This window comes from Bufo bufo, chromosome 10 (assembly GCF_905171765.1).
Source record: "Bufo bufo chromosome 10, aBufBuf1.1, whole genome shotgun sequence".
In the NCBI taxonomy this organism is placed as follows: Eukaryota; Metazoa; Chordata; class Amphibia; order Anura; family Bufonidae; genus Bufo; species Bufo bufo.
In genome coordinates, this window is record NC_053398.1 from 136,796,180 (window position 1) to 136,822,986 (window position 26,807).

Genomic DNA, 26,807 nt, shown 5'->3' on the forward strand with positions numbered 1-26,807 from the left:
GCATACACTTCGTGCACATGTCAATACAGACAGTGAATTTTTTAATCATGTGAAACCTCCACCCCCCAGGTTTTCTGTGGTCTTCATCCTGACGCGCTGCTGTTCCATAGCCAAACATACAGAACCCATGATTGCTGTGTGCAGGAGGAAGCCTGTCGTGGTTAGAAGACACAAAGCCTTGAACACACCATTAAAAATAATCTACACGGACACTCATTTTATTTACTGAAGATACCGTAGCTTTAAATACAGAGCGGGCATGTGCTGTACCCAAGGGCAAAACGGGGAACCCTGCCGATACAGCACCTGATCGGACAAGAGACATGCATAAAATACAGGACGGGTAGAGACAAAGTGCAAAGCTGGAACGTCACAGACGTCACCATGTAAGATCACTGCTTCCTGTCAAGGAATATTCTCCCTTATCTGACCGAGTACTGCTGACACATTAGAAGTTTGTTACAATGTATACAATCTGATAAATTGTTACCAACCCTCAACTGTGTTACATGACTCGATATGGATGGTTTTCACTCTCTGGCTGTAAAGAAGAATGGTCCCTTTCACTGCCAGCAAGCAGAGCTCCTGAAAAAAGATGCATAGTTGATACAAAAGTATGTCACAAAGTTGCAGCAGCTTTCACACAGACATGATTATAAAAGACTGAACCTGACAAACTCTAGCCATTGATTAATATGCGGTGAGGATCGGGGAATATTGCACAGCGCAAGCGCTATAGGATTACAGTATCTGCCTCTATACTGAAGTCTGGCACACAGACAGGGGGTCTCGGGACCTTTGAAGGAGCTAAATATTATAATAAATTTAAGATTTTCTCCAGGCTAAACCAAATATTCTTATTAACCTGCAGCGTGGGTGGTGTCACCCCTCCCCCCACTGCCTATATGGAAGAAAATGCTCATGAAAACTGGAATTTTTTTCTGTAAAATTGTATAAATTTTTATATTTCATAAAATTAAAATAAAAAAATGGTAATATAAAACAGGTTTCAAAATTCAGCCAGCAGTGTAAAGAATAGGGGACCCATCACATCTGCACATCACACCTCAATCCCATTCATTTCTAGACACAGCATGTAATGCTCGTTTTCTCCTGTGGGGGTGCTGCAGGGAACAAGAAGGCAGACTGTGGCTGATCAATGGGGATCTCAGCAGAAAGCAGATGGATTTTGAAGGGGCCCCTTCCAACAAACAGGGATTGTCCAAATGAGTCAACCGCCTGTGTGAAGCTTCCACTATTCCCAGTGCTCCCAGTATAAGGGCAGATGAGCGATTACAAAGAACACGGTGCAAAATGCAGTAAGAAACAGTCATATGTACAATGTGCAATTTAAGTCATTTAAATAGGGTAACGGAGATCGGCCAGTGAGACTCAGGCGTGCGGCGGTCAGGACCTCGGCTTAGAAGAGGAACGTCCCGAAGCTTCCCTTCCCGTTGCGTTTAAACTGGTTATGGGCGATGGAGACGAACATCTCCTGGGACATGATCTGCTCGTCCTCGGCTTTGGTGATCCCCAGGGTGCTGAGTCTTTTCTTGTGGATCATGGTCTTCCTCCGGCAGTTTGCGGTCAGTTCAGACACAATGGCCTGGTTACCGTCCACATCTTCGCTGGCGATGCAGTAGTCGCTTGCGCTGTGATCTACGTCTGCGGGGAGGAGGTCGGCGCCACCTTCTGGCACCAGCTCGGACGATGCTGGGGGCTGGTTATCCTCATCCTCTGGGTGCAACACCTCCTCAGATTCCTGCTGTATCACATCCGAAGATCCGTTATCTTCCACTAGATTAGCATCCATATTGGTAGCTGGGGGGGAGGGGAATGAAATCTGGTTAGAACTATGATAGACGCAACATAGTCCACATCACAGAACAGAGAACGCACTGACATGGTTTCCTGTCCCCAGGGGGCTTGAGTGGTTACACAAGATTAGAAATAGGTCCTGCACCAAGCCCCCCACCCATTGCCCTTCTGGAACAGCGCCACTCTTGTCTACAGGTTGTGTTTGGTATTGCAGCTGAGCAAAATTCACCAGACTACTACAATACCAGGCCGGGACCATTGACCAAAGCGGTGCAGTTTCTGCTGTGGTGATGGGGGGGGGGGGGAGAACAAAATAGTTTCCTGGATATGAAAAATAGAATGACATAGGTTTCATGTGGGTTTTTTCGACCTTATACACTATGTTACTATGTAAAGCTCTATGGCTTTGGACACATTTCACTTTGATTTTAACACAAGTTAGTTTGAGACTCTGATATCGACCTGCTCCTCGTTCCAGACTTTTCTTATGTGGGCGTGTCCTTCCCCATAATAAATGCTAGATCTGTGTGTCCAGGATGCTGCTGTCCTCTCTCTACAAACTGCAATGTATGCACTTTCCTCCCCATCTACAGTCTGTGTGATCTGCCCTTCCTCCACACTCTGACCTACTGTGTACAACCTCTCCCTGCTGCCATCAGAGTCCTTTCCTTGGCTGCAAAATGCAGACCGCGGACCCACTGAAGTCAATGGGTCTGCAAAAAAATGCAGATGTAACACAGATGGTATCAATACTTTGCCGACCACAAAATACATACAATCGTGTGCACGAGGCCTTTGTCTATGGAGCAGTAATGGCCCATTCACACAGCCATAGCGCAGTAGAAAACCCAGCAGAAGCCCACTGCAGTAATTACCACTCGGAGTGTGTGAACGAGCCCCGATTTATGTAAACCCCCCCCCCAAAAAAGCAGACTGGATAATTGGAACTCACCCTCCTGCCCGGTCTCTGGCCTCAGTCCATCCGTTACAGCCCCCGGCTTCACCAGCAGAACAGCATAGCCCTCGTTGTTATGGATGACGTTATTTTCAAGTGTGATTTTGGGAAGATCGTGCACCTCATCGATAAAGTCCTGAAAAATAGGAACACCAGGTCCAAGCTGAATGTAATAACTAAACCAAGATACTAACCCTTGATATAGGGCAACGGGGGCTCCTATTTTGCACCGAAAATTTAAAGGAACATCAATCCTAAAAATCACATGCAAAACCATCTATGCTGCCCAGGCGCCAGCAGGTGCTCAAGGTGCCCAGGGATTTTTATTTTTTTAAGACTCAGTCAATATCAACTCAGAATCAATGACCAGGGGAGAAGTTGAGCCAAGTCCCGGCACTATTTTGTTACAGAATAATGCCCCTTTAAATGTGGTTGTCTATTTGAGGGGGAAGAAAGCTTGACCAGGTACCAGGTATTACACAATCGCCAGCTTCTCAGCTATAACATGGGCTTTGCCAGAGGAGAGCAGATTGCATGTATGTAGAAGAATTGTGTGGACTGACGGGCCATACCTTGATGAGGATCCCATCTCTGCAGTGGTGAATGCCGTTGTCAATCAGGCTGCAGTTACTTCCGGGATAGATCTCCACCCCGGCACCCTGGATCAAACAAGGACATTGTGAACGGACATACAGGCAAGAAAGGGTGTAACCCAGTGACGAGGATTACTGTATCAGAGGAGTAACCCTTTAAAGGGTTGCCCAGGATTAGAAGACTCACTTCATTAAGTGAAGGGTCTAAGCTGTAATACCAGACATGGCCCAAGGGGGGTGCCAGTTCTGGAAAATAAAAAATATTTATTTTTTCTAATCCGGTCCAAGTGACTCCTGATACACTCATGTGGTGACCACACATAACGTCGCTGTATACGGGCCATCGCCCATCAGCCATTTGTTATTTTTATTTTTTTACCTTGGCTCCATACAGGTCGCAATACTTCATCACCAGTTCGGCCGATTTCTTCACGGTGATGCCAGTTGTGTCACACTGTAACACGCAGTTCTCCAACTCGGTCTTACCCCCGAGGATACCTGAGGATCACATACAAGAAAATCAGCCCAAACAGAGGACAGGCCGGGGGAACACAGCAGAGAGAGTGCAAGGGGTTCGGTGAGGAATTATTTTTAATGGGCTATAAATAAAACCCACTCGCACCCCATTCCCTGCCACTCCGGCACCGGTCCTGTCCCCGTTGCTCATTTCCTGGTCCTGGTTTCACACACTGGAAAGGCCGGTTAGCCAATCACTACCCCTGGTGGTACCGGACCAGTACTTTGGAACCAGTCAGGGTGAACATGGTTTATTTTAACCCTTTGTAGCACTTAAAAAAAGAATTTAAAAAAAAATACATACATATGCTCCCAGAAAATTATTGTAAAGAATTTGTCCTCTCCTTTACAAGTGATGGCCTGTCCTCAGGACAGGTCATCAATACCAGATCGGTGGGGGTCTGACTCTTGGCACCTCTGCCGATCAGCTGCTTGAAGGAGGCGATGGTGCTAGTGTAGGATTGAAGGTTTCCTCTCTCATTCAAGCAATTGGAAGAAAAAGCTGTAATTACCCTGCACCACGACCCCTACAAACAGCATTCAGAGTCGTACAACCACCAATCTGATCCCAACGACCTATCCCGAGGATCGGACATCAATATCATGAAACCTGACAACCCCTTTAAAGCGCAGGGTTGCACCAATGATCAGATTCCACACACTGACTTACCCGCGTCGCTTATGGGGGAAGGGTGGAGCCAATAGCAGGCCACGACAGGGACTAGCCTTCCTAGCATCGCGGCTATTGGCTGACATGCCGCCCGTGAGGCTCCGTGCACTTACTGACTATGCCTTCCACTGCATTGTGCTGGATGATCTTCATGTTGGAAATTTTCACATGGGCCCCGGCACACTCCACAAACTTGTCTCCTTTCCCATTCTTTTCTATGATGATGTCATCCGGCATGCCATAACCTGGAAAAGGGAAAAGGTAATTAGGAAAGACCCATCAAATAACCACAGGACAGAGGGCCACAGATCTGGCCCCTTCTAGGGATTGTAGAGAGTCTCACTGACCATAAGAGAGTGCGCTGACTGCTCCCTGCTGATAAGTGCCAATCTCATCCCATCAAAAGGACCACGTGTTATTACCTTCTATATGTATAGAGTCCGCAATGCAGATCTGACCGTATACAACGTATTGGCCGGGACAGACCAAGACCAAATCTCCATCATAGCATGCATTCACAGCCTCCAGGATATCTTTATGGAACTGAGAAAAGAAGAAAAATATCAACGCTCACATTTCTGTACTAGGTAGGTGAACTCGACCAGATCTACTGAACATTATGTGTGCATTGGCTCTTGTGATGATGGCAGCGTTACTAGTAACCTAAAGGGTTTGTCTCACCACAACCTTTTTATATTTTTATGCATAGTACATTACATGGTATAATAATGTATGTTGGGGCCTGCACTCTCTCATACAAATTAATTGGGATGTAAGGTGAACTGTGTAGCTGGGAAAACAGCTCTAAATAGAAGCAATGTCTGTGAGAGAAGAGACGAACCATGGGAACTGTAGCCCTTTTACAATGGTAATGCCATGAACAGCAAGCCCTGGCAGCATCAAAACAAAGGTGCAGCAAAGAAGTGAGCATGATCTACTTTTAGCTACAGTGGCCTCAGCGGTTGAGAAATGTGGGGGTCCGGTGCTCATGCAGCCATACTTCATATAAAAATTCATTGGAGGAATGGGTCGTAGATGTTGGGTGCCTACGTAAGGCAAAATATCTAGCCACAAATAGACTGATGATCAGTGGGGCGTGGACCTCTAATATTCAAACAATGATGGCTTAAGGACAGTCCATCAATGTTTTAGTCATGGTAAAAAATTCCAAGATCCTCTAACCCTACACTAACAGTAAATGTACACATGGAGCTCCTGAATCAGTGGACCCTGAAGCAGTCCAATTGGAAAGGAGTCCGCCCACTCTACGCCTTTCTGGGCAGAAAAAATTCCTTTATTAAAACAGCTCCCATTCTGTCATGGGAACTGGAGTTGGGACGTGGTATCTCCCCAGCACAGTGGTCCATAGCTATAAATTTTGCGACCAAGAGATTGAAATGCGTATCACATTTAGAGTCATATTCAAAAACATTACTTAGGTGGTATTTTACCCCTGAGACTAAATAGTATTTTTCCGGGCTCGGGACTGCTGTGCTGGAGGGGATGCGGTGGCAAGGGATCCCTACTACATATACTTTGGGACTGCCCCCTATTGGGAGAATTGTGGTCTAGTGTCTTTCAACTAGTCGAAAGGGCAACAGGTCACAAGCTAAACAGAGACCCGGCTCTAGCTTTATTATTTATAGACCTTACCGAAATCCCATATAAATTCAGAACTATATCTATGCACTTGTTTTTGGCTACAAAACTAGCCATTACCAGGTACTGGAAGAGTTCAACGATCCCAAAGATACAAGAAATTATAAATGCTGTGGACACTACTAGATCCTACGAAAAAATGTTGGCCCACAAGAATTTCATGTTGGGTAGGTTTGAAACAGAATGGGCACAATGGACCAACCTCTCTCCTGAAAGTTAATTAGGATTACGTTGGACCTACATGGCTATACATGTTCAACATATGTTACACTGACAATGCTCATTAAAAATCAGAGGACACACACACACCACGACAGTAAGATTAATGTAAATCTCTCTGCCTTTCTTTTCTTATGTTCTAGCTATTTTCTATTTTCAATGTTCTTACATTTTTGTCAAAAGTCTGCCTAGATTTATTATCCTGCCAGTTTTGGACACCTCAGGTAACATGATATTGCATCTCGATGTTTATACAACGCACTACCCTGCATATTGTTATTCTATACTGTGATGTATGGATGTTATTGCACTGATTTTTTTATATATTATATCTATGACTATTCTGGATAAATGGAAAAATCTCAATAAAGACTTATTGAACGTAAAAAATTCCAAGAAGGAAGATCTCTTCCCCCTCATCCCCATCTCTTGAGGCAATCTGTTTCCCATGTTTGGCAGCAGACCGTGTAGAGTAGGTGAAAGAGCAGCAGAGTAAAGACACTGACTAATTACAGCACCACCTTATCCTTGTAGTAAAGTCTTTAAGAGAGGAACCATGGGATCTGTAGTCCTTTACATTGGTAATGAAGCCCACAGTAAGCCCTAGTAGCATCCAAACAAAGGTGCAGCAGAGAACTGGGCAAGATCATTAAAAATAAAAAGTAACTATTTTCCAGCTATTATGGCATCACCTGGTGGTGAGCATTCTGGAAGATTTAGGCACTTTTCTGTATTTACATAAGCTCATAAAAAAAATACCTATAAGGGTACTTTCAAACTTGCGGTAGCCTTTTCCGGCAGGCTGTTCCAGCGGGCTGGCTTTTCCGGCAGGCTGTTCCTGTGCTAACGCAAGTCCACCGTGCCGCCGGAGGTTCGCTCTGGCCCCATTTACTATAATGGGGGTGGGCCGGAGGTCCGGCCACAGCATGGCAAACAAGGAGAGGCGGCCGGACAAAAGCCGCAGCGTGCTGCAATTTTCGTCCAGCCGCCCCTCGGCAATATAGCGAATGGGGCCGGAGCGGACTTCCGGCGGCATAGTGGACTTGCAGTAGCACAGATCCGGCAGGCTGTTCCCCCGCCGGAACAGCATGCCGGAAAAGACTACCGCAAGTGTGTAGCCCAATTAGAATCTTACCTGAATTTCCTGACTTTGGTTACAAGACTGTGGCATCAGACGATCCCTGGTCAAACTGGTCAACGTTTCAATGGACATACTTGTAGATACAACATGAATGATACATTCTCCTGTAGGTCGAGGGCCTTTCTTTTTCAAGCTACAAGACTCTGAACTTTTCTGATAACAGAAGAGATACCTACAAATACAACAGAAGGAACCATGAGTGTGTGTGAGGTTCACCAGGGAGAGCCACTCAGCAGTAAGCGCCAATACCTCAGGAGGGGGTTCTCAACGAGTTTCAGTTTCCTCTTCAAATTCTCCAACTCGCCGTCCATCTTCATGCCTTCTACCATGGAGACGTTGTCTAGCTCGCAGTCCGAGTCAGAGTCCCTGTTGGATAATGTGTTCCGGAGGTTGCTGAACTGGGAATAAACTTGTTCACAGCGAGTCAGGAGGGATTGATATTCCAACACCAGCAATGATGGGATCCGGTCTTCCAAAATGTCATAATGTCTTAATAAAAGAAAAAAAGAAAAAAGAAGGGGGGGACCTTAAAGGGGTTCTGCACTTGGTTTAAACTGATGATCTATCCTCTGGATAGATCATCAGCTTCTGAATGGCGGGGGTCCGACACCCAGGACCCCCGCCGATCAGCTGTTTGAGAAGGCAGCGACGCTCCAGCAGCGCCGCGGCCTTCTCACTGTTTACCGCAGGCCCAGTGACATCACGACTAGTATCAACTGGCCTGGGCGGGGCTAAGCTCCATTCAAGTGAACGGAGCTTAGCCACGCCCAGGCCACTTGATACTAGTCGTGACGTCACTGGGCCTGCGGTAAACAGTGAGAAGGCCGCGGCGCTGCTGGAGCACCGCTGCCTTCTCAAACAGCTGATCGGCGGGGGTTCCAGGTGTCGGACCCCTCCCGGTCAGAAGCTGATCTATCCAGAGGAAAGATCATCAGTTAAAACAAAGTGCAGAACCCCTTTAAGTGATCAAACACACAGATAACACCCTCATCCTGTACTCCTCCGTGCGGTCCTTACAGGCGTAACCGAGGTTCAGCGAATCTCGTGAAATAATCAAAATAATCCTCTTCCTCATCATCCCAGGAACGCCAGATGTTCTGGTAGAAGAATCTGCAATGTAGAAGGCATGGACAGTTACATGCAGCCACATGCGCTAGCCATCAAGAGCACTGCAGGAAAAGCAAAGTCCTGATATACTCCAATTACCAGAACTACTACAGCTATAAAGGAATTAAAGGGGTTGTTCAGATTAATACAAACATGGTTGCTTTTTTTTCCCCCCAAAAACAGTGCCACACCTGTCCACAGACTGTGTGTGGTACTGCGACTCAGCCACAGTCACTTCAAGGCAGTGGAGTTGCCATACCACACACAACCCATGGGAGCAGCCATATTTTCCTAATCTTGGATAAACCCCATCGCATTCCCTGTAATGCATATAAAATGAAAAATGAGTAACTTTACAATTAACAATGTCCTGTAGGTCCGTTCCTACAGCTCATCTGCAGTCTATGCATCTCCATGGTAACAGACAACAAACACTGTAGTCTGATCCCACAGCCATATTTCCTTCTATCTGTCCTCTACTTCTGGCTAATCTACCAGAATTACAAACAGAATAAAGTACGAGACTCCAGGGTCAGACTACTCAGACTTTGTAGTCTGTTACCATGGAGACGCACAACCTGCAGGGGAGCTGCAGACAGAAAACAATAGGAAATGTAAGACCTGCAGTGAAGTTGCTTTATTTGTCATTTAGTTTGGTTGTAGAGTTGGGCATTGCCTTTGTGGATGGGTCAGCGGCAAGGAGTATACGTTGCGATCAATGTACCGGACTCGGCCATACGCAAGTTAAAGGTTTCTCGTCACCAACCTGACATGTTCTATAGCCATCGCAGTCTGGGCATACTCCGCCGAATCATCGAACACCAAGTGGAGCTCCTGGAGAGGAACCTTCTGCTCCTTCACCTCCAGCAGGTCGCGGATGCTCTGTTCATTAACGCATTCCACGAAGCACTCGCACAAGAAGGGCTCACACGGCTGGACCACCGCCTTCCGGCTGGAGCAGGACACCTCCGTCACCTGCCGAGGTCAGAGTAAGGGCTCGATCAGATGACAGCATGTGTTCTCCGCTCCGCAAGTTGCGGAACTGCAAAAAACACGGATACCTGCAAGATGCGGAACGCACGCGGCCAGCCCTATCATAGAAATCCTTATTCTTGTCAAGAATAGGACACGCGCCATCTTTTTTTTTTTTTTTTTTTTGCGAGAACACGGAACAGAAGTACGGACAGTGTGTGCTGTCCGCATCTTTTGTGGCCCCGTTGAAATGAACGCATCCGGATGCGGACACAAATACGGTCGTGTGAGTGCGCCCTAAGGCTGGGTTCACACGGGCGTTGCGGGAAAATGTGCGGGTGCGTTACGGGAACACCCGCAATTTTTCCGCGCGAGTGCAAAACATTGTAATGCGTTTTGCACTTGCGTGAGAAAAATCCTGCATGTTTGGTACCCAAACCTGAACTTCTTCACAGAAGTTCTGGCTTGGGATCGGTGTTCTGTAGATTGTATTATTTCCCCTTATAACATAGTTATAAGGGAAAATAATAGCATTCTGAATACAGAATCCTTAGTACAATAGCGCTGCGGGGGTTAAAAAAAATAAAAAAATAATTTAACTCACCTTAAAGTCCACTTGATCATGTAGCCGGCATCTCCTTCTGTCTCCTTTGTTGAACAGGACCTGTGGTGAGCATTAATTACAGGTAAAGGACCTTTGGTGACGTCACTCTGGTCATCACATGATCCATCACCATGGTAAAAGATCATGTGACGTACCATGTGATGACCGGAGTGACGTCACCAAAGGTCCTGTTCCTGTAATTAATGCTCACCACAGGTCCTGTTCAGCAAAGGAGACAGAAGGAGATGCCGGCTACGTGATCAAGTGGACTAAGGCGAGTTAAATTTTATTTTATTTTTTTAACCCCTCCAGCGCTATTGTACTATGCATTCTGTATTCAGAATGCTATTATTTTCCCTTATAACCATGTTATAAGGGAAAATAATGATCGGGTCTCGATCCCGATCGTCTCCTAGCAACCGTGCGTGAAAATCGCACCGCATCCGCACTTGCTTGCGGATGCTTGCGATTTTCACGCCACCCCATTCACTTCTATGGGGCCTGCGTTGCGTGAAAAAAGCAGAACATAGAGCATGCTGCGATTTACACGCAACACACAAGTGATGCGTGAAAATCACCGCTCATGTGAACAGCGAATCGCATCCGCGCGGAATACTCGCCCGTGTGGGCCTAAGTGGAACTTGAAATTGGAAAGGGATTTACAGCGTCATAAATGTAACATAAAAGTATCACTGCCGTGAATGGAGTGGAGGCGGGAACGTGACCACCACTCCATTCACTTCTATGAGACTGACCAAGTACAGCGCTCGGCTATCTTCATCAATCCCATAGAAGTGAATGGAGCATCGGTCACAAATGTAACCGCCCCCCCCCCCCACCAGTCCATTCACACAGAGGACCCCTGTTCTCAGGATCGCTAGGGGCCCCAGCGGTTGATCCTGTAAATTGGCGATAAATGTTCTTTATGGGAATTCCCTCTTTTTGCAACTTTCTAAACACATTTTTTTTGGGCTCCGGGCCATCATTGCTTTCAAGATCTCTGCTTGCTCTTCGAAAAACCCTGGTTACAATGTATCAATATTCCTGCAAGAGTAGGAGATCGATGCTGCTGCAAATGTATCTAGCTCTTGATTTATACACTGCAACAACACATCAGCTGTCTGACAGTAGAACAAGCTCTTTACAGGTTTTCAGCCTCTGAATGGAAAACAAGAATGTCGCCATTCACTGAGAGCTAGCAGAGCTCTTTCATTTGGTGAGGAACTGAAGCACAAAAAGAAAAATTCTCTAAATGTTGCAGAACTTGATTATACAATGATAACCAGATGACCTGGGCCTTACATTCTGCAGTCAGGGGTACCCAGCAGATCCCCGACTGCATCTGATCGGACAGAGCGCTCACAAAGCGGTCTGACTAATCATCAGGGCGGTAAAGAGTCCGAGAGGACCTGGCGAGTAGAGGCATGAAGGCCATCGCTGCTACCTCCCATGGTAGGAGGCAGTCATCAGAGCTGGGTCTGCAGAGACCACAAGTGCACGGTACCATGTACTTTGTGTGGACAGCGGCTGCCCTGTACGGTGGGCAAGACGGCAGATGCCAGGGAGGCTGCTCCGTGTACGGGGAGAGGGGGGCGATCCCTAGACAAGCAATCACACAGTGTAGCAGGCTGTGCTGGAGAAGATCAGCGCTGCTGTGCTGTATAAATGCGTCAATGATTAGGCAAATTAATCAATCAATATGTATGAACTTTGGTAGAAAGATCTGTTGAGTTTATTTCTGGGTGCAGCGATCGCTCAGTTATGTGTGTGATGTCCTGGCTGACAGGCGGCTTGCGCAGGTAGTTCCTGTGTTGGGTTTTTTTACAGAACGGGGGCGTTTAATTGTATTCCCATCTTTGCCAAGTTTAGGGATCGTTCTGTATTAGTGTGGGGAGGTGGGATGAAGGGGAGGGGAAACGCGCGGGCTGGGAGAGATGATCAGTGATGTTAGACTACAGGCACACGACCGCAAATCGCGGATCCACAAAACACGGATGGCGTCCGTGTGCGCTCCGCAATTTGCGGAACGGCACGGACATCCTTTAATATAACTGCCTATTCTTGACAAGAATAGCACAGGTTATTTTTTTTTTGCGGGCCACGGAACAGAGCAACAGATGCGGACGGCACACGGAGTGCTGACTGCATCTTTTGCAGCCCCATTGAAGTGAATGGGTCCGCATCTGAGCCGCCAAAACTGCGTCTCGTATGCGGACCAAAACAACGGCCGTGTGCATGAGGCCTAACACTGTAACGATGTGTACAGTGTTGGAGGTCAGCGCCGCTGCACGGTTTGGGAGGGCTGTGTTGCGGTGTGATGTATCGGTACAGGTCGCTGTTGGCTACATTGTGGCTGAGGGATGTATCCGGCGCTGGATGACGGGGTGTCTAGTTCACAGCCATTCCTTTTGGGCACAACTTATGATGGATATGCCGAAAGAGGAGGGCACTTCATTCAATCTAGCAGGCAACTACTGTGGGTTTTTTTTTTTTTTTTTTTTATTATCTACCTTAGTCTCTCACCCAGTTCGGGGCGATATATGAATTTGGATGCTTCCATAAACACACAAGACTAGACAATCCCTTTAAATGAAAAGAATCTCACAAACCTCCACGAGCACTTGGAAGATATCGGTGTGCCATACTGCCTTCCAGCCGGAGGGGAGCAGGGCTTGCTCCAGGTACTCCGCTACGAACTCCCCCACCTCCAAGGGCTTACAGTCACCTGTTTAGGAACCATGAAGAGTTACATCACTACCCTGCTTAAAGGGGCTGTGCCACCGAGGCGTTACTGACGCAAAACGCAGCGGCCCAGATTTACTAATGTGTCTGCACTATCGATGCTTTTAGACCCAGATCGATCAGATACCGGGATTTTATATATTCCGATACTAGGCTGCACTACTGCGCAGCCTGGTATCCGTTAGAGTACATGGCGCAGGCCGCTCTCTGCCAGAGTCCCTCCCTCCCCGCCACCAATGAAGAGGGGGGTTTGGCCTCTGCGCCTCCACGATGAATATAATTAAACCAATACTATAAATGTAGGCTGCGGGTGCCGGCCTCTATGACAACGTGCGGCGATCTGCCGACCCTCAGGGGCTAATTGATGGGGATCGCATCGCCCCGATACCGCCGGTACCCACAGCCTACATTTGTGGTGCAGTTCGCCCCCCCCCCCCCCCAACCCAGTATTACAGTCATTGGTGGCAGTGGCCCCAGGCATCCTCCCCTCCCCCTCAGTATTCTCATTGGTGGCAGTGGCAGCTTCCGATCGGGGCCCCAGCAGTCAGGACGCTACTGAAGCCCTGGCTGCCATGGTAACCTCCCTGCTGCTGTGTGCACAAAGCCCAGCGCAGCAGGGAGAGCGCGCGGTCCTAGTCACCCTGATACAGCTCTATCAGGGTGAATAGGACAAGGGATGAAAAGATCCCAGGTTCTGGCCCCTAAAGGGGCTAATCGTTCTAAAATAAAATAAAAGTTTAAAAAAATAAAAAAAAAAAATGTTTATGGTTTTAAAATTACCCCATTTCCCAATTTTACATATAAAATATATAAACAATAAAAACATATTATGTATCGCCATGAAAAGAAAAAAAGTCCAAACTATTAAAATATTAAAAAATATTTCCTATACGGTGAACGTCGTCACAGATAAAAAATAAAAACAGCACAATTCACCATTTTTTTGTCACCTTGCCCCCCCCCCAAAAAAAAAATAAGATAGGACTGTTCCATGCACTTCCTTAAAGGGGCTGTGCCAAGTTTAGCCATTATCCCCAAGTCAAGGGATAACTAACTGATCACTGGAGTCATATTAAAGGGAACCCGTCACCAGCGATTACTAATGTATTGTGATTGTCCATGTTGCCTCCTTTGCTGGCTGGATTCATTTTTCCATCACATTATACACTGCTGGTTTCCATGGTTACGACCGCCCTGCAATCCAGCAGTGGTGGTCGTGCTTGCACACTATAGGAAAGAAAAAAAAAAAGCCGGAACCTTTCCCAATAACGTACAAAGATGACCACAGGGTAGTCGTAACCATGGAAACAGGCACGATTAATGCCACTTGCTGAAGTGAGACTTCCCCTTTAAGCTCCAGTCAGTACTCACCCAGCACATAATCCTTGTAGGCCTCGAACCTCTCGTAGAAGAGGAGGTTGCCGGTCTGGAAGACGTCCGGGAGCAGGACGTTCCCGGCGCGGACACGTTGCGGAGATACCTTGCCGAGTTTCTTGTGGCTGCCGTAGTCACTGTCCTCATCCTCCTGAAACAAGACTGGAGAGAAACAGGACAAGTGAGAATTGTGTCCTAAAGGACAGTGTGCAGCGCTGAGCAGGGGCGGGGCTGCCAGGTGATTGACAGCTGTGCTCTTAAAGCTACGGGTCCTGTTATGCTGCGGTCAGGAGATCACTGGACACAGGTCTCAGGCGGCAGAGAATTATGGGAATTATGGGAATGTTTAACCCTGAAGTGACAGGCAGATGGATGCGATGTGTGCGGTAAGAAAATCCCTCTGCCGGTCACTACCAGGTGCGGCTCACGTCATTCACTGGAGATGTATACGGCAGTTACAGCCACTATGACATTTCATTATAGTGCCGTGGCCCCTTTAAATCTGACTTCTGTCAGATTGTCAGTGTGGGGGCGTGTCCTCTAAGAGCGTGGCCATGACCAGATATGGACTGCAGCTGCAACTATGTCATTCCCTACAGGTGCACCCAGCGGTGCAACAACCGTACATGGAAAGGACACAGTGCCCTTACACTAGTCTCTGCATGTCCATGTCCACACAGACCGCCGCTGATCTCCGCCCGTGGACACACAGACCGCCGCTGATCTCCGCCCGTGGACACACAGACCGCCGCTGATCTCCGCCCGTGGACACACAGACCGCCGCTGATCTCCGCCCGTGGACACACAGACCGCCGCTGATCTCCGCCCGTGGACACACAGACCGCCGCTGATCTCCGCCCGTGGACACACAGACCGCCGCTGATCTCCGCCCGTGGACACACAGACCGCCGCTGATCTCCGCCCGTGGACACACAGACCGCCGCTGATCTTCGCCCGTGGACACACAGACCGCCGCTGATCTCCGCCCCAGCCACACAGACCGCCGCTGATCTCCGCCCATGGCCACACAGACCGCCGCTGATCTCCGCCCCAGCCACACAGACCGCCGCTGATCTTCGCACGTCACAACGACAACTTTCTAATAGACTTTGTCTCAGTACCTCAGTCACTAGTGTCAAGACTTCTGCTTGCCACCAGTGAATGGAAACACTGATTGCATCCAGAAGCTGCCAATCACCTCCCCACCCTGCAGCACTGTAACACAGCTCCATAGCCATGCTGGGACTTGTAGTTCTTAGAGGCCCCTCTCCTGTGCCTGTCGTCATAGGAGCCTCCACTAGGGATTGCTGCCACTTGTAGTCCCTACGCAGGGCTGTGGGGGCCACAAGTGCCAGTGAGCGCGAGCAGAGACTGACAGGAGTGGCTGGGACTTGTAGTTCTCCCGATCTGCCAGACGTTGACGAGACTAGCTCCTTACCCTGCTTCACGTCCTTTATGAAGCCCCGGTCCTGGGAGCTGTCGGTCTCCTCGTCCTCGCCCAAGAGGTTCTGCGGCAGCAGTCTACCCAACATGACAACGGCAGAGTCCGCCCGGCCCGACCGCGCCAGCGTTCAAATCTCTCAGCCACACCCTCCTCTGACGTCACGGCCGCGCCGCTCGCCTATTTACCACTCAGAGCTGCGATCAAAGAGATGGAGTTTTCGTGTAGCCAGAGCGCCGACAACAGCAGTGCGCCAGCTACGGGCCGGAGTCCTAACTGCACCGCGCCGACTAGCGGCGGGAGGTCGTCACTGCGGGCGGGTATAAATCTTAAAGGGACAGTACATATAAATTACAAAGTAAAGTGGTTCTTTATCCCATTTAACGTTTTTTTTTTTGTTTGTTTTTTACCATGCCATAACTTTTTTTTTTTTACGCATAAGGACTTGTTTTTTTTCCACCACCATTTACTCTTGCATACAATGTATTGGAAAGCTGCAAAAAAAATCCAAATGGGGTGGAAACGCAATTCCGCCACAGTTTTATGGGTGTCATTTGTACGGCTTTCACTACACAGTAAAAATGATCTATTCTCTTCATTTTCCAGGTCAGTACGATTACAGCGATACCACATATGTATAGTTTTTCTTTTGTTTTAATACTAAAAAATAATAAAAAAATAAAAAAAAAAATAATAAAAAATAAATAAAATAAATATTCTTTTCATCTCCATCTGACCCTTTACCTTTTTTATATTTCCGTCCATGGAGCTGTGTGATGGCTCGTTTTTTTTGTGGAACAATCTGTACTTTTCATTGATTCCATTTTGGAGCGTATATGAGTTTTTGATCACTTTTTAATTAAACTGAAAACAACAAAAAAAAAGCTAAATCGTCGATTTAGATTCTTTTTTTCGATTTCGGCGTTCGCCATACAGGATAAATACATTAATATTTTGCTAGTACTGCCATTTTGGGACGCGGCGATGCCGATGATCTTTATTTTTTTATCAGGAAAGGGGGATGATTTGAATTATTATTTTTTAATTGTTTTATATTTTTAAAAACAATTTTTTTAAACCTTTCCTAACCCCTTCTACCCCGGGCCAGTTTTCGCCCTTCTGCCCAGTTCATTTTTTGCAAATCTGACATATCTTACTTTATGTGGTAATAACTTTGGAACGCTTTTACTTATCCAAACCATTCAGAGATTGTTTTCTCGTGACACATTGTACTTCATGATTACACGAGTTTTCCGCGCGGGTGCAATGCGTGACGTGAATTCACTTCAGCGGGGCTGTTCAGATGAGCGGTGATTTTCACGCATCACTTGTGCGTTGCGTGAAAATAGCAGCGTGTTCTATATTCTGCGTTTTTCACGCAACGCAGGCCCCATAGAAGTGAATGGGGCTGCGTGAAAATCGCAAGCATCCGCAAACAAGTGCGGATGCGGTGCGATTTTCACGCACGGATGAGGTGACGGTTTTATTGGTACCCTTATGTTCGACATACGCCTTTTTGATCGCTTGGTGTTGCACTTTTTGTGATGTAAGGTGACAATAATGGCTTTTTTCAACACAGTTTTTATTTCATTTTTTTTTTACAGTCTTCATCTAAGGGGTTAGGTCATGGGATATTTTTATAGAGCTGGTTGTTACGGATGCGGCGATACCTAATATGTCTACTTTCTTTTTTTTTATTTCACTTTAACACAATAATAGCATATTTGAAAGAAAATAATGATGTTTTAGTGTCTCCATGTTCTGAGAGCTATAGATTTTTATTTTTTGAGCGATTTTCTTATATAGGGGCTCATTTTTTTCAAGATGAGGTGACGGTTTTATTGGTATCATTTTGTTCGACATCCGCTTTTTTAAACGCTTGGTGCACTTTTTGTGATGTAAGATGACAATAATAGCTTTTTTTGACACAGTTTTTATTTTTACAGTGTTTATCGGACGGGGTGGATCATGTGATATATTTATAGAGCCGGTCGTTACGGACGCGGCGATACCTAATATGTGTGTTTTCCTTTTTTATATTTTTTTTTATTATGAAATCTGGGGAAAGGAGTCGTTTTTTTTCTTTTTTTTACTTGAAACGTTATATTTTTTATTGAAAACCCTTTTTTTTTTGCTTTTTTTTTTTTACAACTTTATTTCTGTCCCACTCTGGGACTTCAACTTTTGGGGGTCTGATCCCCTCTGCAATGCATTACAATACATCTGTATTGTAATCCATTGCCTATTCGTGTACTACACTGAGTCATACACGAACAGGTTGCCTAGGAGACGGGCCTGAGGCTGGACAGGTTGCCTAGGAGACGGGCCTGAGGCTGGACAGGTTGCCTAGGAGACGGGCCTGAGACTGGACAGGTTGCCTAGGAGACCCAGCCTGAGGCTGGAGAGGTTGCCTAGGAGACGGGCCTGAGGCTGGATCTCTTGGGCACCCGTAGAAGGCAGGTCCCGATGGTGTGCAAGGCATCCGGCTGACTTGTCACCCATCGGGTCCCCTCCACAGCAGAGCGGGGACTCGATGCTCCGCAGACGGCGGCATACAAGGGGTTTATCCGCCGTCATCGCTGTAAACAGCGATGCCGGCGGATACAGCAGGGGCCCGGCTACCAGGGACTGCCGGACACCTGCAGTGATCGGGCGCGAACCACTCCGGTGCCCGCCCGATCACCATGACGTACTATTACGTCAAAATGCGGGAAGCCACTGACTTCCATGACATAATAGTACGTCACATGTCGGGAAGGGGTTAAGGATTTGGATAGGTTATCTTCAGAGCGCTTCTCCCTTAGGGCTCATGCGCACAAACATATTTTCTTTCTGTGTCCGTTCCGTTGTTTTGTGGACCGTGTGCAGAACCATTCATTTCAATGGGTCCGCAAAAAAACGGAAGTTACTCCGTGTACATTCTGTTTCCGTATGTCTGTATTTCCGTTCCGCAAAAAAGGTGAGGCGATCAGGCAGTGCCAGGTAGGGGCAAGAGGGGGGCAGCGGAAGGGCCATGGGGAATGAGCGCTTTTGATGTGGCAAAAGGGTTAGGTTAAGAAATTGACATGGGGAGGATCTGGCGCCGTTTTAGTTTTCGCCTCAGGCAGCAGAAAGGCAAGGTGCAACCCTGGTCATGTGCATGAGCCCTTACACTGCAATGAATTACTATTGCAGTGTATGGGAGATTCCCTATTTTTCTGGGGAGCCCTGCCACCTGCAGGCCTCCATGGGAACTACAGCTGTAATAGCCTGGCATCATTCAGACAGATCCAGGCTATTACAGAGAAGATGGGGAAACAGTTAGGGCCCCAGAAGCCACCTTAGATGCCGTGGTCACAACTGACCACAATTAAATGTCTGCGATCGGGATAAACAGCAAAAACTCGGTGACCATTTTCTAACCCCTTCTTCTGTACGGCGGAGGTCCTGAAGGGGTTACATACAGGGATGTTAATACCACTTACATCTCTGTATCCTCATCCATTCCACCCCTTCAAGGGTCCGCTGACATCAGACTCCGGTGCCATCATGACATTTTGAAAGCACCAGCTTAGTTGCCCATAGCAACCAATCCTTCCAAAGGAGCTGTCCAAAATGAAAGGTAGAATCTGATTGGTTGCTGTCAAAACACCAGTTTTGACAAATCTGTCAGAATTACTTGTATTTTTAAAAAGACTCCACAAGATGGCGATATTATACCACGGAGCTGTCTTTGATATGTGGAAGCTCAGGTTTCGGCTGGTGGGTCCTGCACAGCGCCCCAATCCATGGAGGCCCGCACCGAGCAAATTACAGGATCTGCTGCCGGAGACCGCGGGACGCCTCAGAGGTGTCGGGGAGTCCATGCCACGATGGGTCAGAGCATCATACAGTCCTGATCAAAAGTTTAAGACCACTTGAAAAATGGCAAAAAATCCTATTTTACATTGTTGGATCTTAACAAGGTTCCAAGTAGAGCTTCAACATGCAACAAGAGGAAATGGGAGTGAGACAAAACATTTTTTAAGCATTCAATTAATTGAAAATAACGATTAAACTGAAACAGGCTGTTTTTCAGCTGATCAAAAGTTTAGGACCACATGCCTTTAAAAGGCCAAATCTGTGCAAAGATGTGGATTCATTGTCATTTTCTGTCAGGTAGTCACACGTTGTGATGGCAAAGGCCAAAAAACTCTCCCTTTCTGAACGTGGTCGGGTTGTTGAGCTGCATAAGCAGGGTCTCTCACAGCCGCCATCGTTGCTGAGGTGGGACGCAGTAAGACAGTCATTTGGAATTTCTTAAATGATCCTGAGGGTTATGGAACAAAAAAGTCAAGTGGAAGACCCCAAAAAATGTCATCTGCACTGAGCCGGAGGATTCAATTGGCTGTCCGTCAAGACACTGGATGATCCTCGACCCGAATGAAGGCCCTTACTGGTGCTGACTGCAGCCCCATAACCATCAGACGGCATCTGAGACTGAAGGGCTTCAAAAACAAAAGACGTCTTCAAAGACCTCGTCTCCTTGAACGCCACAGAACTGCGCGTTTGGACTTTCCAAGAGAGAACCAAACATGGGACATTCAAAGGTGGAAGAAAGTTTTATTCTCTGGTGAGATTTTTTTTTTACCTTGATGGTCCTGATAGTTTCCAACGTTACTGGCATGACAAGCAGATCCCACCTGAGAGGTTTTCTACACGCCACAGTGGAGGGGGCGCCATAATGGTCTGGGGGGCTTTTTCCTTCAGTGGAACAATGGAGCTTCAGGAAGTGCAGGGGCGTCAAACGGCCGCTGGCTATGTCCAGATGTTGCAGAGCATACCTCATGACTGAGGGCCCTCGTCTGTGTGGTAACAGGCCAACGCTACAGTACACAATGCCCGCAGGACAAGGGACTTCTTCCAGGAGAATAACATCACTCTTTTGGCCCATCCTGCGTGTTCCCCTGATCTAAATCCAATTGAGAACCTTTGGGGATGGATGGCAAGGAAAGTTTACAAAAATGGACAACAGTTCCAGACAGTAGATGGTCTTCGTGCGGCCGTCTTCACCACTTGGAGAAATGTTCACACTCAGCTCATGGAAACGCTTGCATCAAGCATGCCGAAACAATAACGGCGGAGCTACTCATTACTGAGTTCATGTTTGGAGGTTGGATTTCTGTTTTGGGGGGGTTTAGTTTTTTTTTTGGAGGTGTGGTCCTAAACATTTGATCAGCTGAAAAACAGCCTGTTTCAGTTTATTCGTTGTTTTCTTTAAATTGAATGCTCAAAAAATGTTTTGTCTCACTCCCATTTCTTCTTGTTGCATGTTGAAGCTCTACTTGGAACCTTGTTAAGATCCAGCCATGCTACATAGGATTTTTTGCCATTTTTCAAGTGGTCCTAAACTTTTGATCAGGACTGTATTAGGCCGGTGGTTTTAATGTTATGGCTGGCTTAATGGGCACCTGTCAGCAGGATCAACCCTTTTGCTGTCTGGTATTTTTTTATGCAAATGGGAGTGAGCCTGTGCTCTCCTGTTTTCCAGCACTGGCCACGCCCCTCCTTTGCATCTTTTTTATTATTATTATTATTAACATCACAACCAATTCTCACCAGGCAGCTGTCATTTTAATCAGCAGGATCAACCCTACTAGGCAGTGTGTCTGGTTTAACAGGGTTGATCCAGCTGAGAGGTGCCCTTTAAATGTAGCAGAGTCCAGATGGTACATCTAGTAATCCCCAGCCTCCCTCTCCCCCTGCCGTCACCCTGCACTTTTCCCATTTAATGGAGAATTTCAGAGCGGCGCAGAATCAGCGTCCCTGTCACCTCTGCTTAACACCTGTCTCCCCGCTAATCGCCCAGACGTCAGCGGCTCGCACCGCGGCGCAGCTAAGTGACCGCCTGCAACCTGACCCTGTAACAGCTCGTGGCAGCGAGGAATGGCTCCTTTTATTGGGTTTATGGGTTAAAATAAGTGAAAAGTTCTGCCCTAACACACTGCAACGGCACTGCTGCTGCAAAGCATCTCAAGCACAGGAGGATGAGATGAATACTGGTAATAGATCCGTCAATTCTGTACCAAAAAGCCTTTGCTTGCTGTCAGTGACTAAAAATCAGCACAGACCTAATCAGCTGAGGGTTTGTTACAACTGTATCCACTGGAGACAACCCTCTGACAGCACAAATCTTTCTCCTGTCCTGATAGGTTGCTACAATGTATCATCGCAGTTAAAATGTATCCTTCTTAAGTCCGTGGAGGCCACGTCTCCTGCCCACTTTTATCATCGCTTTTGAAGTGCAAAATGTTGCAAATTTAGAACGAGCTTGGCGTGCGCTAACACTCTTAAACTGGCATAAGTCCATTGATAAATTCCCTCGAGTGTCTTTATTCATTGGCAGCAAGCAGAGCTGTTGAAAAGTAGTAGGAATTTAAAGAAAAAGCTTATAAAAAATGGAATTACTTTTCATTGTAGCCGGAGTAGAAGCAAACTGCGGAGACACAGAGCGATGGGGCAGGTAGGTGGCATCATGGCTGCAGGACCGGCGAGGACCACTGAGGTGGCGGGGGGGTTAATGGGTAAGTACGGGTTGTTAGATTATTTCCCGCCCAAAGACCCATGGGAGGCACAAGACTCCTTCTGCCACTGTATAGTTTCCAGCACTGGCGGCTGCCCAGCTGTGGGGGTGCAGGGTGTCAGACCCTCACCAATCTGATATCGATGACCTATGCTGAGGATAGCACTTCAATATCTAAGTTCTGGAAACTGTAAATTCTCTGGGCAGTGAAATGGTTAATTCAGGGATTTTCGGCCATTCTTCTCTGCAGATCCTCTCAAGCTCTGTCAGGTTGGATGGGGGCCGTCGGTGGACAGACATCTTCAGGTCTCTCCAGAGATGTTGCATTGGGTCCAGGGCTCTAGCAGGGCCCCTTAAGGACATTCGCAGAGTTGTACCTGAGCCGCTCCTGTGTTGTCTTGGCTGTGGGCTTAGGGTCATTGTCTGGTTGGAAAGTGAACATTTGGCCCAGTCTGAGGTCCAGAGCTCTGGATCAGGTTTTCATTAAGAATATCTCTGTACTTTGCTCCATTAGTCTTCCCCTCCACCCTGACCAGTCTCCCTGTCCCCCCAGCATGATGCTGCCACCACCAGCCTTTACTGTAGGGATGGTACTGGGCAGGTGATGAGCGGTGCCTGGTTTCCTCCAGACAAGAGGCTTAGAATTGAAAGAGTTCAAAGGTTCAATCTTGGTTTCATCGGACAAGAGAATCTTGTTTCTCACAGTCTTAGAGTCCTTTAGTTGCTTTTTTTTTCATACTCCAGGTGACTTCTATGTGCCTTTTACTGAGAAGAGACTTCTTTTTGGCCACTCTGCCATAAAACCCAGATTGGTGGAGGCTGCAGTTATGGTTGACCTTCTGGTTTCTTCCATCTGGAGCTCAGTCTGAATAACCATTGGGTTCTTGGTCACCTCTCTTACCAAGGCCCTTCTCCCCCAATTAATTAGTTTGGTGGGACGGCCAGCTCTAGGAAGAGTCCTGGATGTTCCAGACTTCCTCCATTTAAGAATTATGGAGGCCACTGTGCTCTTGGGAACTTTCAGTGCAGCAGATTCATTTAGTCCCCTTCTCCAGATCTGTGCCTCCACACAATCCTGTCTCTGAGCTCTACAGGCAGTTCTTTCCTCCTCATGACTTGGTTTTTGATCTGATATGTGTGGTCAGCTGTGAGACCTTATAAAGAGAGGGTGTCACCAACTTACCTGTCCGGGCTTCAGCGCTGCGGTCTGGGGCATGGCTGTGCCGTGTCAGACGCGATGCCAGACCACACCTCCGTGATGTCCTGCCCAGCCACACCCCTGGTAATGTGAGCGCATCCATATCAATGGAGCTCTTGCTCTGTTTCTCCCTGCACGCTGGGGGAGATTTAGTGGTTTGTTTAGCTTAGGTGTGTTGGCTTACGATGCAGGCTGGGTGACTGCTACTGTCTGGGCTACTGTGTTCTGGTCTAATGGGGCACCGAGTTCCTGGACCTATCAGTTCTGATCCAGGGACTCGGTGCTCTATTTAAATCCATACACCCTTGCCAGTTATAGGGTTTACTCCCTTGCTGTGCTCCCGGCTCCGTTCTGTGCCTACTGGATCGCTCTTTGTTCTGACCTCAGCTTGCCTTCGACCACTCTCTTTGGTACTGTGGCTCCCATCTGGTTCTGACTTTGGCTTGACTATTCTGACTACCCTCTGTCTTCTGATTTGGTACTGTATTGTCCGCCCGGTTCCTACCTATTCCCATATGACCACATTTTTGTGTTTTCTCGTCTGTCTGTGTGTGCTTGTCTTGCATGGAACGTCGACCAGTTGCAGACTTGTCGCTTAGGGCTTGCACCACAAGTAGAAAGGGAAAGCGGGCAGAGTTCCAGTCAGGGCTGACTGTCTCTGCTGACACAGGGCTGTGTTTTTCCAAATCCTGTCCAGTCAGCAGAATTTTCCACAGCTGAACTCTAATCAAGGTGGAGAAACATCTCAGAGATGTCGAAGAGCAATGGGAGGCCCCAGAGCTAAAGGTCGAGGGTCTGAAAAGTCCATGCGAAATGTAATCAATTTGCAAACTTCGAACATTCTGTTTTCACTTTTTCATTATGGGGTGTTGAGTGGAGGATGATGGGGAAACTAGATTTTTTGTGAAAAAAGTGAAAGGGTCTGAAGCCTTTCTGAGTGCACTGTGGTTACGGGGGCACGGCCCTATCTGTAGTTCCCTTATACAGGAGTTTAGTTCCTTTTTATCACTGCTGACAATCATGGCAGTGACCGCGACCGCTCGTGATGGCGAGCCGTACAGTACTGCCCCAGCAGCGCCCCATTGTCTGCCGCCCTAATTATTATCTACATCCCAATCACTAGAAATCACGGCTCTGCGGCATTTTCTATGAATGACTAAAGTCGTGTGCAGCAGCTCGCGGCGTGCATTGTACGGGAGAGCACGGCGTGCATTATACTGTATAATTAGATGATATAATTACCACGATTGATGTCTTTGTTCTTTTTGTTCTCGGTTTATAAGGAAAAGTAATCATCAGATCTAACGCGTTTATTACCAGAAACCGCTGCGGCATCAGAACATCCGAACCGGAAATACCAGAGAAATCCGCAGCAAAACCTGCAGCCCAGGCACAAGTCCTGACAAAGGAACCTTGACAGAGAGTGAGACATGAGGTGCCTCAAACCTTTGTACCTCAAATCTCATACCTCATGCCTCGTACCTAAAACCGTTCGCACACCTCACTCGTTCATCATACTTGACACCTTGTACCTTCTACCTCACTCTTCGTACCTCATACCTGACACCACGGACCTCACACCTCATTGACTGCAATAAATCACAGCGGAAAAACAAGTTCACTTTCTCAGCTTTTCTCCATGTTGTCCATGAGAGGCCAAGTGCACCCTCTAAGTATTTGCACTGGCCTAACCGCGGTGCAGAGTCGAAGGGAGTCTTTAGTATAAACTCTCTAACCTCCATAAAGTGATTTACAGTCACGAGTCACGACCTAAGAAAATGTAGTCAGAAACTGTCCGGTCAATGGCAACTCAGCAAAGTCCAGGTGAAAGCCTCGGTCTAGACCAGAGAAGGACTAGAAGAACCAAAGATCTGAAAGGGGAAAGACAGAAAAGAGACACAAAACCAAACCAAAAGTAACACGGGTGAAGCAACACCCTGATCACAAGGTGGCGTCCAGCAGAAAATAGGCCACCAGGAGTGCACCACCCATGAGGCCAAGTGATGCGATCACCTCAGGCAGCACCAAGTAGAGGAAAGAAGGGGGCAGCGGAAGGGCCATGGGCAATGAGTGCTTTCATTGTGGCAAAGGGGTTAGCTTAAGAAATTCGCATTGAGGGGGGCACCATTTCAGTTTTCACCTCAGGCAGCAGAACGGTTAGGTGCACCCCTGTAGGCCACCTCATACGGAGTTATCTTCTGGCGCCACTTGACCTGGTAACTCAACAGTGCTGAGGCCAGATCATAACCCCACACCCAACATACAACACATGTAAGGGAAGGAAGACATCGCTGGAGACCTCCATGTCCCACTAGGAGGCCCTCACTCTGGGAGATGAAACATGAAGACCAGGAGCATAACTCCAGCACACACCATGGCTGGAGTACCACTGACTCCTGGCCTCCAGCCACAGGTAAAGTCAAGTTAGTGACCATGCCCAGGACGCACCACCTAAATCCCCACTAGCTAGAGGATTAACCCCTCGCTCACCAAACCGCAGGGAGACACACCTTAAAGGGGAAATGCACGTGCAAACAGACAACAACACATTGCCACCGGCAACCAGTCTGCACGGCAACCGCGTCACGGTCAAACAACAATATGACCGTGACAGGTAGTGGTCCTGATGATGATGTGTCACGGTGGACTCCCTCCGGCCGTCGCTCCCTGAGGTCGGTGCAGTGAAGGAGGAGCACTGACCTGTAGCTAGGGCTCCTGCCTGATGGTAGTCTGGGTGCCCTTGATGGTAGTCTGGGTGCCCTTGATGGTAAATGTCCAGGTGAGCGCTAGGCAGGGCTTTAAATGGTGTAATAGCTGGCTTGTGTGTTAGGAGAGTCAATTACCAGGCCAGATTGAGCTAAAATGATCTGTACACAGTGCAAACTCCTTCCAGATGTCCAAGCACAAGCTAAGCAGATGTTTAGAGCAATGGCCCTCAAATTAGTCTCTAGTACTGGGATTTCTGGCTAACAACTGCATCCTGTCGCAATGTTCGTGATTTCCATTCTATTTCAATAATATGACTGTCCAAAATGGTACCTGAAATGTGCAGGGTGTCTGAACACGTTATCCCTCCACTGCAGCAGGGCCTGAAAATGATGTCCACTGTCACCCTGCTGGCTAAAATGCAGTCACTCTTAAATCTACTAATGTTGGGTGCATCGGGTGTATTAACTTGTTTCCCCGATGAAGCAGCAAAGTCTATAATGCTCTATGCTAGTACCCTTGCTGACTCTCTCACTGTAGTCATGAAAATT

The 26,807-nt window shown here is 47.5% G+C and overlaps 1 protein-coding gene across 1 annotated transcript; it reads right to left on the minus strand.

Moving 5' to 3' along the window:
- Window positions 1-210: 210 nt before the first annotated feature.
- SHCBP1 (SHC binding and spindle associated 1) lies at window positions 211-15,973 on the minus strand. Its single transcript, XM_040410418.1, has 13 exons — window positions 15,809-15,973; window positions 14,368-14,532; window positions 12,864-12,979; window positions 9,445-9,653; window positions 8,589-8,681; window positions 7,821-8,060; window positions 7,566-7,743; window positions 4,975-5,095; window positions 4,666-4,797; window positions 3,746-3,864; window positions 3,346-3,432; window positions 2,771-2,909; window positions 211-1,821 (listed from the first exon to the last, which is right to left on the minus strand). The coding sequence occupies exons 1-13, from the start codon at window positions 15,900-15,902 to the stop codon at window positions 1,421-1,423; spliced, it is 2,094 nt and encodes a 697-aa protein (XP_040266352.1). The 5' UTR covers window positions 15,903-15,973; the 3' UTR covers window positions 211-1,420.
- Between the last annotated feature and the right edge of the window lie 10,834 nt (window positions 15,974-26,807).

What these genes read in the sequence shown, in the direction of transcription:
- SHCBP1 (XM_040410418.1), bottom strand. Translation starts at nt 15,902, where the DNA reads ATGTTGGGTAGACTGCTGCCGCAGAACCTCTTGGGCGAGGACGAGGAG. An exon ending in CATAAAGGACGTGAAGCAGG is followed by an intron (nt 14,533 to 15,808) that starts GTAAGGAGCTAG and finishes GTTTCTCTCCAG; the next exon opens with TCTTGTTTCAGGAGGATGAG. An exon ending in CTACAAGGATTATGTGCTGG is followed by an intron (nt 12,980 to 14,367) that starts GTGAGTACTGAC and finishes GTTCCTAAACAG; the next exon opens with GTGACTGTAAGCCCTTGGAG.